This window comes from Cyanistes caeruleus, chromosome 8 (genome assembly GCF_971803275.1).
Source record: "Cyanistes caeruleus chromosome 8, bCyaCae1.hap1.1, whole genome shotgun sequence".
Lineage (NCBI taxonomy): Eukaryota > Metazoa > Chordata > Aves > Passeriformes > Paridae > Cyanistes > Cyanistes caeruleus.
In genome coordinates, this window is record NC_141708.1 from 34,475,660 (window position 1) to 34,489,879 (window position 14,220).

The following is a 14,220-nucleotide window of genomic DNA, read 5'->3' on the forward strand; positions in this document are numbered from 1 at the left end:
TGCCTCACTACAGAATGTGCCAAGTGCTCCACCTCCTTTCAAGAGCAGGCAAATAACTAACATCATTCAGGTCTTCATGGCATTCTAAAGCAGTCTACAACTGGCTGATACCCCCCTAAAAAACAGTCTGAAAGAGTGAAATTGTAAGTACTCAGCTGAGAATATTTCTTTTTCCCCATTACCCCAGACTTTAACCACTAGTTAGCCCAAACCTCAAGTTTGTAATAATAGTAATTTGGCCTGATTAAAGCAGCTATGTTTTGGCAGTATGTACCTAAACCATTCCTGAATTAACAATGAAATTCAGATGAGATTAACAAATGCTTTGGAATAATTTGAATTGGAATTTCCTCTCTAAAGCTACTTATGGTGCTGTTAAGCATGTGTAAGCAGATTACAGTCCAATGGAAGTAAGAACCCCTGGCATTCTCTGTCAGTGTGCCCTGGAATGAAGCAGGACTCCCAGTTTCCTGCCAGGTTACTGGATCATCTTTACTCAGATGGATGAGAAAAATACACCATCATTAAAACTGTTTCCTACACCTCCTTCTCGTGAAGACAGATTTCAGAATGATCTTATTTGGCTTTTCAGCTTCAATAAGCTCATACTAAAAGATAAAATAACCACTTTACACAGAAATTTAAATCAGAGGTTTTTAATCTCCACCTGATTTAAAACCAGATAAAAGAGCCTAGTATGGAAGGAATAGAGATTAAACAGGTCAACTCAATCTCTGCATCCTTGATTAATAAAATTAAGAGAGTGTAAGACACCTTTCATAAGTATCACTGAGGCGGACTAAGAGCTTCTTTGTGTCAGGAGAGTAACGGACATCTTGAACAATCATGTCACCAACAGCTGCCTGGTGGAAAATGCAAAGGAGACAGGAAAAAAAACCATCAGCACTTGAATATAAAATATTATTTCCTTAGCATTTCTGTAGCTCGAACATTCCCTGCTAGAAGAGGGCTTATGCAAGGTCTTCCATGCAACCCTCAAGTACAGGAAAAGCAAATGCACCGAGTGCATGAATGGATATGGGGGAGTGACAAGCACCACATACGCCAATTTGGGAAGAAATCCAAGACCTAGAGGAGGGCAAGGACACAGACTGCCCTCTTATGCACACAAAGGGCTAAAAATGCCCTTTATTATAGAAATAAATATTGACACTTGGGTCAGTGGTAGTGGGAGACACAGGTTCAGCTGCAGCATTTTGGAGAATCACACTCCCTGACCTACTGACTCATAACTGAGAGCTTTGAAGTCTGGTGTTTCAAATTCAGGAGTGCATCGAGCAGTGCCTTGTCACCATTTTTTAGCCATTTTAATACATAAAAATAAGCAAAGCTATTATAAATGTTTTTTCTAAGACAACCGATGGATTCTTCTTTTACCTTTATTAATTCTTCTACTTCCTTAAGTTCCTGAAGAAAAGAAAAACACACACTGTAAATAAATGCAGTATAGGCAACTACAGACAGACATATATACTGACATACACATGCAAACAAAACACTTTCCTTGAAAGCCTATCATGAATAAATTTTGACTAACCTGGGGGTAGGCTGTGTAAAGTGGCAAGTCCAGGACAATATGATCTTTCACTTGTCTGGCTTTTAATTCCCCACTCAGCGTCACAAATGTGAGAACTGAATTTGTATTTTCTAGAGAGAGAGAACATTACAACATTATCAAACAAAAAAATTTTAATCTAAATTATTACAGCCCTGGGAGTAGCTCAGAAAAAAAAAAAAAAAAGATAGTTATGCAGCTCAAACATATCTAGAGTAACTCTGTACTCTGGGCAAAATTCCCAACTAACTCAATAAATCTGCTGAGGCTAATAAACACAGCAATTGTCAGGGAATCACTACTCCTGCATATGCCTAGAATGCATGGGAATGTCCTTTCAATAGAAAGAGCAATATTCTCTACTCATCAAATCCTCCTGTACCTCTCCCAGATGACATTTGCATATTTAGCACTTTATTCTTAAAGAAGAGTAATAGCAGGGCATTGGAATCACAGAGCACAGGCTTGTAACTACAGAGCAGTAGTAAAATGCAATACCCAGGGTATCTCCATTTGTGTTCTATAGATGTTCTGAGTGTTTAATTACCTAAAAAATAGAGGTGTTAATTAGAAGTAAATGTTCTAAAAAGTTATAGTAATACACAGGTTGTAAACCTACTTTGTACATGAAATAACACAGCAGCTGATGCGAGAGTAGCATGACCACAGAGAGGAACTTCATTGGCTGGGGTGAACCACCTGAGCCCAAAGCAGGAACCTTGAAAAAATAAAATTCAGTTAGTGCTATTAAGTGGGAAAAGTCTATTTCTTCATTTTATCTCAACATCTAGAGAGTGATGATGTTTCAGTTAATCAAAATGCACGTTACAATCAGTTTTGCTCCCAAACACACTTTTAGGTACCATTTCACACGGATTTTTAAGAATAGCCATCCCTTTTGAATCAGCTCAACAACCTTTGCATGCTGCACAGATTTTTCTTTGTCCTAAATAGATCTTATTTAGAAGATAAAGTCTCCGTGCCCTTGTGTATTATGAAATCCTGCAAAGGCACAGCCATGATTTGTATACACCTGCAGGTCTGGTTACCATTGAGGTCATGGATGGTTTTGTTGGTATAATGGAACCTGTACTGGAGTCAGCTGAGTTATGATTTATTTTGCTAAAACCACAAGTCTGGTAAAAGTCTCTAATGTCTACTACCCCTTCATTTCACTAGAAATCATTTAAATCCTATTTAAAAAATTGAGAACACATGTGTATGATACTTGGTTTCCTGTAGCTTTTGCAGATGCATTTCAAGTGAATAATTACCATAAAAACACAACTAAAAGTGGAAAAGCAACATTTTTTTAAAAAAACAGTAGGAGCAACCAATTACAGTTCCTACTATCCTTAATATTTTTAATTACAGAGACTATACAAAATCCTACTCCCTGTACAATCCATCAAACAGCAAAGCTGATAAACATGACTCCTTAACTTGGAATCTAAGTCCAGACTAGTGGAGTCCCAGCTCCTTGGCTCGTGCCCCCACACCACTGTCAAGTGAGCAGATTCAGATCAGCAAGCTGACTCAGCTGAAAATGAATCCACAGAGTGAGTCTGAATGAATTCTGCATATTCCTCTGATGTTTTCTATCTTGCCCAATGTCCCTCCAGTTCCTCTCCCAACTCATGCACTACCATCAAACACCAGTCTACCCCCTCCATTTAAACCAACCCAAGGAGCAGCCTAAAGAGGTTTGGATCACTCCAGAATTCCCAGCTCTGTTAGAAACCTGCATTTTCCAGTACTGGCTCCACAGACACCTGATGAGACTTTGTGACAAACTCAAATAACATTACAGTTACCCCAGTCATGATTCTCTAAACAGCCCAGACAGATTCATCTCACTTTGCAGTCCTGTGCATATGGAATGAGCATATTCCATCTCTTCTGCTTGTATAAGGAATTCTCTCAGGGTATTATTAGCAAAAATAATATAGGAAATATTAATTGGAAGATGTCTGCTTAGCATTTTCTTGCTTATTTAGTAAAAGGCATTAATGGTCTGAATTCTGAATAAGTATGTTTACCTTGTAAAATAAAATTGAGCACAAACACTTGCAAGAATCCACATGCAATGGTCTTATTATGATCTTAAGATATATCACAATTTCAAAACTTTGTTTTGCTGTCTTACAAATTAGCACCATTCCTTATAAATGTACCCAGACTGTCTTCCTATTCTTTTGTTAGATATTTTGGAGGGCAAACAGAACCACTAACTTCTGGTAAAGTCATCTCCAGGTTTGAGTTTTCTGATGAAAGCTGTTTCTGAAAGGTTCATTTCTGTTGCAATTTTTTGGTGCAGATCTTCATTCAAGTCCTAGGGATGAAATAACAAATCCAATCAAGAGCAGGCCGAAAAATGCAGAACCAAACTTTCTGTCAAATACAGTCTTTTAATTTTCTAACATAATAAAACATAGACTCAGTTTTAATTCAATATACTCTCTGAGAGTAAAAAAAAAAAAAATAATAAAAAAAAAAAAAGTGGGATAATACCTCACCCCGGTAGGAGCTGAGAAGAGACAAACTGGGAAAACAAACAAACAAACAAACTGCTGGAGCTCACTAAGTACCTGTGACTTAAGCCAGTGAACATTGATCCCAAGATCCCCAAGCCCCAGGGATTGTATAACATTCTCCCTGGCCCACGTTCCACTGCTCTTTCCCCACCGTAATGCTCTCAGACCAGGTCTGAGAATGTGATCTTTGAAATATTGAAACTCAGGTGAAATAAAGTAGTAAAGGGACCTGGTCAGGTTCAGCCTCTGAAAGATAAAATGTGCCCTCTTAACTTTAATTACTTCCTTTAATAACTAATCCTTTTCAGGCAGTAATCCCATAGTACAGCTTCCAGCCAATACACTAGAGCTGTACTTGCAGACTGAATTCTGTGCAGTTAAACCACATTTTAACTTTCTACAGTAGTTACATTCCCTTTATCCCAGGAAGAGTTCTGTCAGTTACTGTAAAGATCCTAGACCAGACCAAACAACAGTAAAAATGTGATTAAAAATAACTTTTTTTTTTCTTTTTTAAATAACATGGAACTTCGTTGAAATACTGCCATCCTGTGGCACCTCTGAAACTCAATAAGGACTGGCTTTGCCTTTCTTGGATTTCTCCCGATTTTTTCCTGCAAAGCATCTGCCGAGACTCTGGAGGGAGCACAGAACAGTTGCTTTGCATGGCTGCATCACACTTTCTTCAAGTTTAGATTAAAATGCTGAATTAGGATCTCAGCTTTAGCTGTCACACTAAAGCCTTTACTTCCAGGAACTGTAGAAAAAACTTTTTAAACGTCTGCATTCCAAAGACATCATGCAAGTAAGGTGGCCTCAGGATATATTAATGTAATCAAGTAAAATTAATATTAAAAAATGCAATTAGAAGCTCATAACTTTAAAGCAGAGATCATTTTGAGAGCATTTAGATTTTATAGGGCCAAAAATTCTGAAGAGAGATATTCCCAGTAATAAATAACCTGGAAAGCAGGCAATCTTATATGAGATTTAGACAGACTTAGGAACATCTAGAAAAGGTTCATATTGTCATTACAACCTGTTGCCATTGGCTACTCTATGCATATTTTCATATTTACATTTTTAACAGGAGTTACTATACAAACAATAAAATTTCTGTAAATTTCTAATCCCTCTTAATAATTATCTCTGTTAGAAATCAGGACCAGTTAGAACCAACTGTGTTATTTAAAACTGGTTACCCTGATGAGGAGGAGAACTACTGCACCAAAACTGCCTTGCAATATGGAAGCAATAAAAACTGCCTGTTTAAACCTGGCTAAAGCTGCACCCAACACACTAATGGCAAAAGACTCAAATCCAGGTCTATACCTGCTCTTTTTCTTTCCAGAGAAAGAGAAAAAATTAAAGAAAAAAAAAAAAGGGAGAAAACCCACACAAAAAGCACACACCACAGTTTAATCCTTCTACTGAGTACTGATTCTGTTTTACAGTGTTACTTTTCAGATTTCACTCTGAATCCTTCTTAATCCTCCAGAATCTTTATTCTGGATCATTCTTGAAGAAATTAAGCCATTTTTCTTGACTTAACTCGAAATAAATCCAGTCTATTCCTTAATAAAATATTTTTAACAGCCCACAAAAATGCCGATGTTGTCTCGTATGGCATCGTTTTGATGAAAAAAAAAAGCACCCCTGCGCTAATTTCTCTGTATTCTGGCGCCACAGAACAAGTCTGAAAAACAGAAGTCTCGAATAAAGAAAGCAAAGTCTGATGCAGTGGTGAGCGTTCTCGCCAAGTACAGAACAGCAAATGTCATCGCAGTACCTCAAAAAACAGCTGCTTTTTTTTTAAACTTACATTTTCAAGCAGACAAACTGCCGCGGGATTTCCAGAAAATGGCCGCTTTGTAAATGCATCAACCGTAAAAATTGGGATTTGCATTGTCTTGTGCACCCGTTTAGCCGCAGGCTGTTCTCTGAAAACTACTCTCTAACCTTTTTTACCTAAACAGACAGCCGAACTCCAAGTTAATGTTTTCCCGACGGCAGGCGGAGCCAGCGATCCCATCCCGTCACTTCCTAGCGCCGACACTGATTGAGACTCCTTTCTACGCCCCTGGGGACCCGCACTGATTATTTTTTTTTAATTAAAACACACATTTTAGCCTCCCTCGCCACCAGCCCCTGAAGGCCTCAACGCGCCCTTTCACCACAGCGCCCGGCCCGGCCTGCCCCGCACTGAGGGAGGCGGGATCCTGCCCGGCTCGGCAGCTTTGCTGAGGAGACGTGAGCAGCCATTGCGTGCGCCCACAGTGGGCGACCTTCCTCATCCTCGCTCCCTCCCAAAGCTGCCCCGAGGGAGAAGGACGCCCTGAGAGGGACACAAGCTCCAGAGCTCGACCGGCCGCCAGCGCGGCCGTGAGACGATGGCGGCGTGAGGCGATGGCCGGGCGCGCGCGCTCCCGCTTGGCGCCAAAACGAGCGGCGGCGGCGGCCGCGTGACCGAGGAAGGAGCGCGCAGGCGCTCGGGGCAGCCCCTCAGCAGAGGAGGCGGCGAAAGGAAAAGGTGGGAACGCCCCCTCCCCTACCCCGCATGCGCCTTCGCTCCCTTCCACCGCCAGCCCCCCCGCTTCTTCCCCCGCTCCGTGAGTCGCGCGTGCGCGGGAGCCGCCCAGGCGGGTGTGAGGCGGCGCGCGGCGCGGGTATCGCGATAGTCGCGCGGCCCGGACGCTCCGCTGCCCGTGGGCGCTGCGCAGGTGTGGGCCCGCCGGACGGCTCAGCAGCGAGGGAGGAGGCGCGTCCTGCCCGGCGCGAGCGGCTGCCGGGGCACGGCCAGGGGTGTGCGAGAGGCTCGCGGTGAGCGGAGAGGGCGAGCGGGGCGGGCGAGCGGCGGCGGGGCCCGCCCGGGGGGAGGCTCGGCGGGCGAAGGGCGGCGGGGGTAGGGACTCGGGGCCCGCACGGCGCTGGGTCGGGCCCGGCGCGCGCCCGCGGGCGGGGGAGGGGTGGGGGAGGCGGTGCGGAGCCTCGTTCCCGATCGCGGCCGCCATTTTGAGCGGCGGAGCCGAGGGCGGCGGCGGCCCCAGGAGAGCGGCGGGTGGGGGGCGCTGGGACGGCGAGGGGGTGCGGGCCGGGCGGCGCAGCGCAGCACCTCCGAGGCCAGAGGTGGGCAGTGGGACGAGTTGGGAGGCGCGGAGGGAGCGAGGCGAGCGAGTGGCGGGCGCCCCGGGGAGGCGCGGTAAATGGCGGCGAGGAGCAGGCGGGGGGTCAGGGCCGCGGTCTCGGGGAGGACGGCGGGAGGCGGGATCGCGATGGGATCCGCGCCGGACGCGGCGGCGATGGCGGCTGTCTTTGTGGGGACGGCGGCGGTGCCGCCCTTCACACGCCCCCGTCACACGCACAGACACCCCCCCCTCTCCCGCCGCCCCCGTCTGAGGGCAGACAAAGGAAGGCCTTGTGGTGCCGGCCCCTTCCTCAACTGTCACGCTTCAAGGAGAAAACACAACCGAAGAAACAAAACCCGCAAAGCTCTACTAAGGGGCGGGTGTGAAATGTACTCTGAGTAAATGCCGGGCTCTGCGTGCCGTGCCTGCCCACGTGCTGCCCGCCGGCCACGCGGTGCTCCCCGGCGGCGGGCTTAAATTCCCCTCGGTGCAGGGCTTAAATCCCCTTAGTACGGGGGTTTAGATCCCCTTGGGATGCCTTTAGATGCACAGTTTCGAATCAGAAGTAACGCTCGTGATCCGTTATGCTAGTTATCTAAATAAACAAAACCTAACAGATTTCTTTTTAAGGGAGGGACTTAGGTGTGGACGGACATTCAGGGGTTTTTTATTTCTGTTTTGCTGCGTTTTGTTTTTTTTAGGATTTAAATTAAATCAAAGATGGACTGGAGTGGAAAACACAATGGGCCCAATGATACAACCAATGATGGAACAGTGGTACGACTCCGAGGCCTGCCATTTGGTTGCAGCAAAGAAGAGATTGTTCAGTTTTTCCAAGGTACCTCCAGTATAGTCGAAGTGTAGTGGGTTTCTTTAGAGGTTTCTTTGTATCTTTTACACAATGTCTTGTACATGTTTAATAGCTGTTAATGGGGTGGATGGGGAGGGATTGTGTTAATCTAGTTTGTCTGAAGTAAGATTTATGCCCTGTAAATGAAGCGAAGATAACCATAGATGTAGTAGAACACAAAATGTATCTGATTTTGTCGAGGTGGGAAACATACCGTGCATATTGGGGTAACCTGAATGTTAGTATTTGGATCAGTTAAATTGCTTGATCGGTAGCTATATTTTTTTCGTGTAATTGAAGTTTTGGTGGTTGCCTTTTTGTATAGTCTAAACAGAAAAGAAATACGGCTAAATCCATAAATGTTTAATGAAAGATCATGGGCTTGTATTGTTGGGTGATGGGGGAAACAAGGTGGTTTTCTTTTTCGTTGTTGTTGTTTAGATATGCTTTAAGTATTTGCTACAGATGGGAATGTTTCAGCCTTTAACACTGTTCCCCTTGACGGGGTTATTTGTCCTTGGGTTAAAGGGTTGGAAATCGTGCCAAATGGGATAACATTGACGCTGGACTACCAGGGGAGAAGCACAGGGGAGGCCTTCGTGCAGTTTGCTTCAAAGGAGATAGCAGAAAATGCTCTGGGGAAACACAAGGAAAGAATAGGGCACAGGTGGGGATGGAGAGTTTGGGATGGTGTTAAATCTTTATTTTTTGGGGGTTGTGGGTCAGTAATGCTTTTGGGGGGTTGGGGTCCATTGGGGAATTGGCTGTTTTTAAGAATTTTTGTAACTGATCCTAAGTTAACTTGGGAAATACAGTAGATTTGGGGGGGTGGGGGAGACAGTATTGCACCGGGTAGTTTGCTAAACTCAGAAAATTGTTTCAATCATGCTCGTGTAGGGTAATTTGTGATAAATGCTGCTATAGCCAGACATTGTTTTTCAACAGTATGCTTCTCATACTGGAAAGACATGTTTTAAGCTTAATTTGTACAGCTAGAACTTTCACATAGTAATTTTTGCCACTGTAAAGTGGTTTTTTTTTAAAATACACTTAAGATTCTTACGGTTTTGAGGAGAAACTTAAGTTGTATGGTATTTCTAGTCACTGCTATTGGCTTGTACATTTAGCCCTAGAAAATGTAGTATGGCCTTTTGTAAAATTCAGACTGCTTCTGCTTGTGTTCTTACTGGTACCTTGAAAATCCTCTTTTATTAGATACATTGAAATCTTCAAAAGTAGTAAGAGCGAAATCAGAGGATTCTCTGACATGCCAAGAAGAATGATGGGACAGCAGCGACCCGGACCATATGATAGACCATTAGGAGGAAGAGGGGGTTATTATGGAGCTGGGCGTGGAAGTATGTATGACAGAATGCGTCGAGGAGGTGGTGGATATGACGGTGGTATGTTCATCTAATGAACACAGGTTCTCGTGGCAGTTTCATGTTTCTGACATACTTGTCAAGAAATAAGAAATGGCAATATCTGTAATGCCCATTAGGTTGGATGTATTTATCTGAAAAAAACTTGTAATATATCAAAACACGTGGCTTAATATTCAAGATGAGTGTTATAATAATAAGGGAGCTGTTTTCATTGAAATCAGATCTTTCCATTTGCATGTTTCGGTCTGTGTTACGTAAAAAGAAATGTACTTTTGCACCATGTTCAGAAATCCAGGTTTGACAGTCTACAGAGGCTGTTTACAAAGTGCTGGGTGCCCAGAAACTGCAAAATTGAGTGTTGTGTGTGCACTGCTCTGTGAATTCTGAGCAGTAATGTAATCGCTCCTTTCCTTCTCTCCATTGCACAGGATATGGTGGCTTTGATGATTATGGTGGCTATAATAACTATGGCTACGGAAACGACGGCTATGACGACAGAATGAGGGATGGGAGAGGTAAAAGAAATTAATAGTTTGTCTAAAAAGGTTTTCCCATTACTCAAGTTGCAAGACACAGTATTTCCAAGAGAGGTGGTAGTTCCATTCTGCTGTTTGGTAAAGAAGGCAGTTCAGAAAGGGGAGGGGATTTGGGGAATCGTAAGAAAAGGTAAACAGATGACTCAGGAGGGCTTCTGGTTGAGGTTTGGGTTGATACATGGGAGGTGTAAACACCGTGCATTCGCTGGTTTAATTCAGTGCTTTCAGAAGAAGAGTAGCGATGACTTTTGGCTTTTCATGATCTTAGAGGCGTGTGGGTTTTTTTTGTTTGGGTTTTCCAATAGGCATGGGAGGACATGGCTATGGAGCTGGAGATGCAGGGTCAGGGTTCCATGGTGGCGGTCATTTTGTTCACATGAGAGGGCTGCCTTTCCGAGCCACGGAAAACGATATTGCTAACGTAAGTACCACGGGGGAAAGGGCTTCCTCATGCCAGCAGTGTGATTGTCCCGATCTGTCCCAGTCCAAACTCGGGGAGCCTTCTCAAACAAGTCACTGCTACATCTGCACAAAGTTAACGAGCTTTTGTAAAGCTGCTGTCTGAGGTGGGATTACCAGAGAAGTCAGCAAAGCTATATTTAACATTAATCCTTGCATTCTCTGCTCTTTGGTTTCCATGAAAGGTGTATTGCAGAGACAGCAGTTGCTGCAGTCGGTATCCTCTTTTTAAGGCCTTCAGGATTTGTTTAAGCTTATCTGATTTTGTGAAAGTGACAGAAGATTTGAAGCTTCAGTTGCTTAGCTTGCATATTCGTTTGTTGACCTGAGACTTATTTCAGGAGGGGCAGGGTGGGCAGGCTGTAGAGAGCTGTGTTGGTTTGGAGATGACTGGATCCCTCTCGTAAGAGAATCAGGGTGGCAGATAAAAGCACATCTGCAGGATTTTGGGAATGCATTCTTGTGTCAGCGCAGGTGTGTTGTTTTTGGATAAGAAGCGTTCTTGGGATACAAGGCCTGGTTTAAACGTAGCACATCCTTGGGGAGAGGCTGTCTTGCCAGTTGCACCTATGTATCATATATGCAGGGCTCCATTCTTAAGCTTGTGCTTATTTGCTTTTGTGGGTGGGTTGGTTTACTTTAATGGAGATGTATTTTCTTGTGCCAGATTGTTTCATTTAGGGTAAAGACTGTGACAACAAGGGCCAAAAGTCAGGCTTTGATCTGGAGCAGTGCAATTGACAGGCAGCTTTTCTTGAGTTCCATGAATGTGTCCTTGCTTCGAGGAATCTGAAGAAGCAGAGGCAAATGAAAACCAACTGATCATTTTCTTGTCCAGGATGCCATTGCATTTTCTTGCTCAAAGCAGTGTGTGTCAGCAGGAGTTGTTTGTATCTTTGCTTTCAGAGAAAGCTGCTCAGGCTCTGTAGCTGCAGTTCTCCAAGCTGTGCAGTAACAATGGCTTGTAAACGTAGGCTGACCTGATATTGAATGTCCCACAGCCACTGAGTACTGCTTGAGAAATGAGTAGTTAAATTTATGTGGTAGGATGACGCTGATTTAAAGGAGTGCACTGCTAACAGTGGGAATGGAAAAAAGTACCTGGCTTGAATTCTGCATTAACGTGATTTGGTTTTTAATTTCTTTTTTTCCCTAGTTTTTCTCACCATTGAACCCTATAAGAGTTCACATTGATATTGGAGCAGATGGAAGAGCTACAGGAGAGGCAGATGTGGAGTTTGTAACACATGAGGATGCAGTAGCTGCCATGTCCAAGGATAAGAATCACATGCGTGAGTGTCGTGTTGCCTGGCAGGGCTGTGAGCAGCAGATCCACCCTAAGGTTTTCCCAGTTTACCCCATTGCAAACTCGCTTGTTCCTGGCCTTGTGTCTGCTGCCTGCCTGTGAGGGGGGTGTGGGGTTGCTTTGTATCTCTGCTTCTGGTCTGGGAAACAACATACAAACTGAGGCTTCTTATACTTCTTACAGAGCATCGATATATTGAACTATTCCTGAATTCCACTGCTGGAGGTGGCTCTGGAATGGGAGGCTATGGCAGAGATGGAATGGGTACGCATCAGTTGCACATTTAGCCGATGTTTTGCCAAGTCTAATGAGTTCAGAGCCTGTAACGTTGCACTTTTGGCTTTGCAGATCAAGGTTACGGCTCTGTTGGGAGGATGGGAATGGGTAGCAATTACAGCGGCGGATACGGAACTCCCGACGGCTTGGGCGGATACAGTAAGTACAAGTTCTTTTTGACATGTTGGAGGGGAAGTGTGAATGTCTTCTGCCAGAGAGGGGGCAAGGGTGCTGGGCTTTGGGCTGGGAGAAGGGAAAGAGGGACAGTGGTGTTTTAAACCTGAATCTCTGGGGGCTTTACACGTTGTGCTACTGCAGCAAATGCTGGTTAAGAGCAGTGGTGCTGGAGTATTATCAGTGTGAGTTGTCATCTTCAACCAATTGTTCTATATTACCCATCCCATTTTTTCTTTTTTTAAGGTATGTATGCGTGACCTTGTGTCAATTGTTTGCAGGTCGTGGCAGTGGAAATAGTGGAGGATACTATGGGCAAGGCAGTATGGGTGGAGGAGGATGGCGTGGGATGTATTGAAGGATAGCCTTGTTTCTGCAAAACACCTTGGAAGAAACAGTCTCTGGTCTACTAGACTTTCTTACAAAATTTAATTTCTTTTGTATTTTAAGAACTTTATAATGACTGAAGGAATGTGTTTTCACAATATTATTTGGTAAGCAACAGATTGTGATGGGAAAATCTGTTTTCTGTAGGTTTTATTTGTTGCATACTCTGACTTTAAATAAATTTTTATATTCAAACCACTGATGTTGATACTTTTTATACTAGTTACTCCTAAGGATGTATTACATATTCAAGACTACAGTCTGTTTAAAATGTTGTACTATGGTTCCCTAAAGGTGGTTGTACTGTAACTCCTATGAACACTGATTCAGTTCTATGTAATCTTGGTCTAGTGAACAAATTTAAACATTCACTTGTTTAAGGGGAGAAGAGTAGATGAATAGGTTAGTTTATTTGGTAATGACTTTCCTGAAACCCTTTTGGTAAGTTGTATGTAGTAAGTGCACCACAGCACCAAGCTGTGGAGGCTCAGTCATTGTTCTTCCTCCTGCTGCTGCCAGCACCCCCCAGCACATGCACACCTCTCTCAAGGAGCAGCAAGCACCCCGTTTCTGCCTCCACATTGAGCAGCCACGTTTATTTCCACGCTTTGCTGTAGTGCTCTAGAGCCTGCATTTCACACCTGTAACCTGCAAACCTAACTAAAACACTAGCACAGCTTTTTGCTAACACAACCTAGGTCAAATTCTAGTTCATTTCATGCTTTTTACTTAGTATTTTTTTCACAGACATGCTTTTAGGAAGAGTGGAGGATTTGGAAGCAAGTTACTTTTCTTTCTTGAATTTATTGTATTTCAACATGGTTCAGCTTTTTTTTTTTTTCCACTGCACAGAGCTGATTTGTCTGTTCCAAGTTTGCCAAGCCATTTTACATAGGAGCTCATGAGAAGCCAAGATCTCTAAAATCTCCATAGGCCCAATACTTTTTCAGTAACACACAACCCAAACACGTTGATAAAACTTTCTGTGCATTTGTGACATGTAAGATATGTAAGAAACTTATTGTTTGAAGACACTTAACATACCTGATGTGTAATGGAAAAAGGTATTTATTCTTCTGAGCCAGTGTGATCTCCCAAATTAACTGCTTTGTCCTCAATGCCTCCCTTAAAATGTCAAATGTGATCTTGGGTATTGCAAGTCTGTCACCTGTTTTGCTAGTACTGTGTTATATCTGTAATAAATGTCTTCTTGTGGGAGAGAGGAGAATGAAGTTTATTTCACTAGAGAATGTGTTTGGGTGTCTGGGACTGGAAGAGCTGAAAAGGGTAACTGGCAGAGGAAGCTTTCCAAGCACTGGAGCAGTGTTGGCTAGGATGGGGAGGGAAATGAGTTCTTTAGCACTTGAACCATTGTTGCTCTGCAGAAATAGGGGGCTCTTGGTTCCCAAGTGGCACCAGCGTTAAGTGAGCTGCAGGAGAAGTAGCGCAGAGTGAGAGTAAGCTGCTCAACCGTGCAGCTCTGCAGCGCTTCCTCCTCCCTCGGGAACACCTGGCCTTCCACCTGGGGAGGAGGAGCCCTGCCAGCTGCCGGGGACTCACCTTTGGAGAGCGGGCTGGGGCTGTGCTTTGAGCTCCGGTACGAGCGTAGGGC

General features: G+C 43.9%; 2 protein-coding genes across 32 annotated transcripts in view; one reads left to right on the top strand and one right to left on the bottom strand.

Moving 5' to 3' along the window:
• The window catches only part of PBLD (phenazine biosynthesis like protein domain containing), a 38,673-nt gene extending 31,916 nt beyond the window's left edge, over positions 1–6,757 (bottom strand). For 5 of the 16 annotated variants that reach the window (XR_015289971.1, XR_015289962.1, XR_015289964.1 and 2 more), the window contains exons 1-6: positions 5,933–6,166; positions 3,809–3,908; positions 2,196–2,294; positions 1,559–1,668; positions 1,399–1,428; positions 775–863 (exon numbers count right to left, since the gene is read on the bottom strand). Coding sequence is in view for 7 of the 16 variants with exons in the window: in XM_086900094.1 (XP_086756220.1) it covers positions 775–863; positions 1,399–1,428; positions 1,559–1,668; positions 2,196–2,294; positions 3,809–3,908; positions 5,933–6,016 (512 nt within the window). In the remaining 9 variants the exon portion in view is untranslated. Of the gene's footprint in view, positions 1–774; positions 864–1,398; positions 1,429–1,558; positions 1,669–2,195; positions 2,295–3,808; positions 3,909–5,932; positions 6,592–6,662 lie in introns of those variants that run through there. The other 11 variants (XR_015289966.1, XM_086900099.1, XR_015289969.1 and 8 more) reach the window with 8 other exon arrangements.
• Positions 6,132–13,828, top strand: HNRNPH3 (heterogeneous nuclear ribonucleoprotein H3). Of its 16 annotated transcripts, none has more exons than XM_086900084.1 (10): positions 6,132–6,640; positions 7,937–8,073; positions 8,614–8,752; positions 9,301–9,443; positions 9,899–9,985; positions 10,312–10,427; positions 11,622–11,757; positions 11,955–12,035; positions 12,120–12,206; positions 12,503–13,828. In XM_086900084.1, exons 2-10 carry the CDS (start codon positions 7,956–7,958, stop codon positions 12,577–12,579), a joined length of 984 nt encoding a protein of 327 aa, XP_086756210.1. In that variant the 5' UTR covers positions 6,132–6,640; positions 7,937–7,955; the 3' UTR covers positions 12,580–13,828. The 16 variants fall into 16 exon arrangements, with proteins under 16 accessions (XP_086756210.1, XP_086756206.1, XP_086756216.1 ...); XM_086900080.1 differs by having other exon boundaries at positions 6,151–6,640; positions 9,301–9,488; XM_086900078.1 differs by having other exon boundaries at positions 6,608–6,930; positions 9,301–9,488.
• The last annotated feature ends 392 nt before the right edge of the window (positions 13,829–14,220 follow it).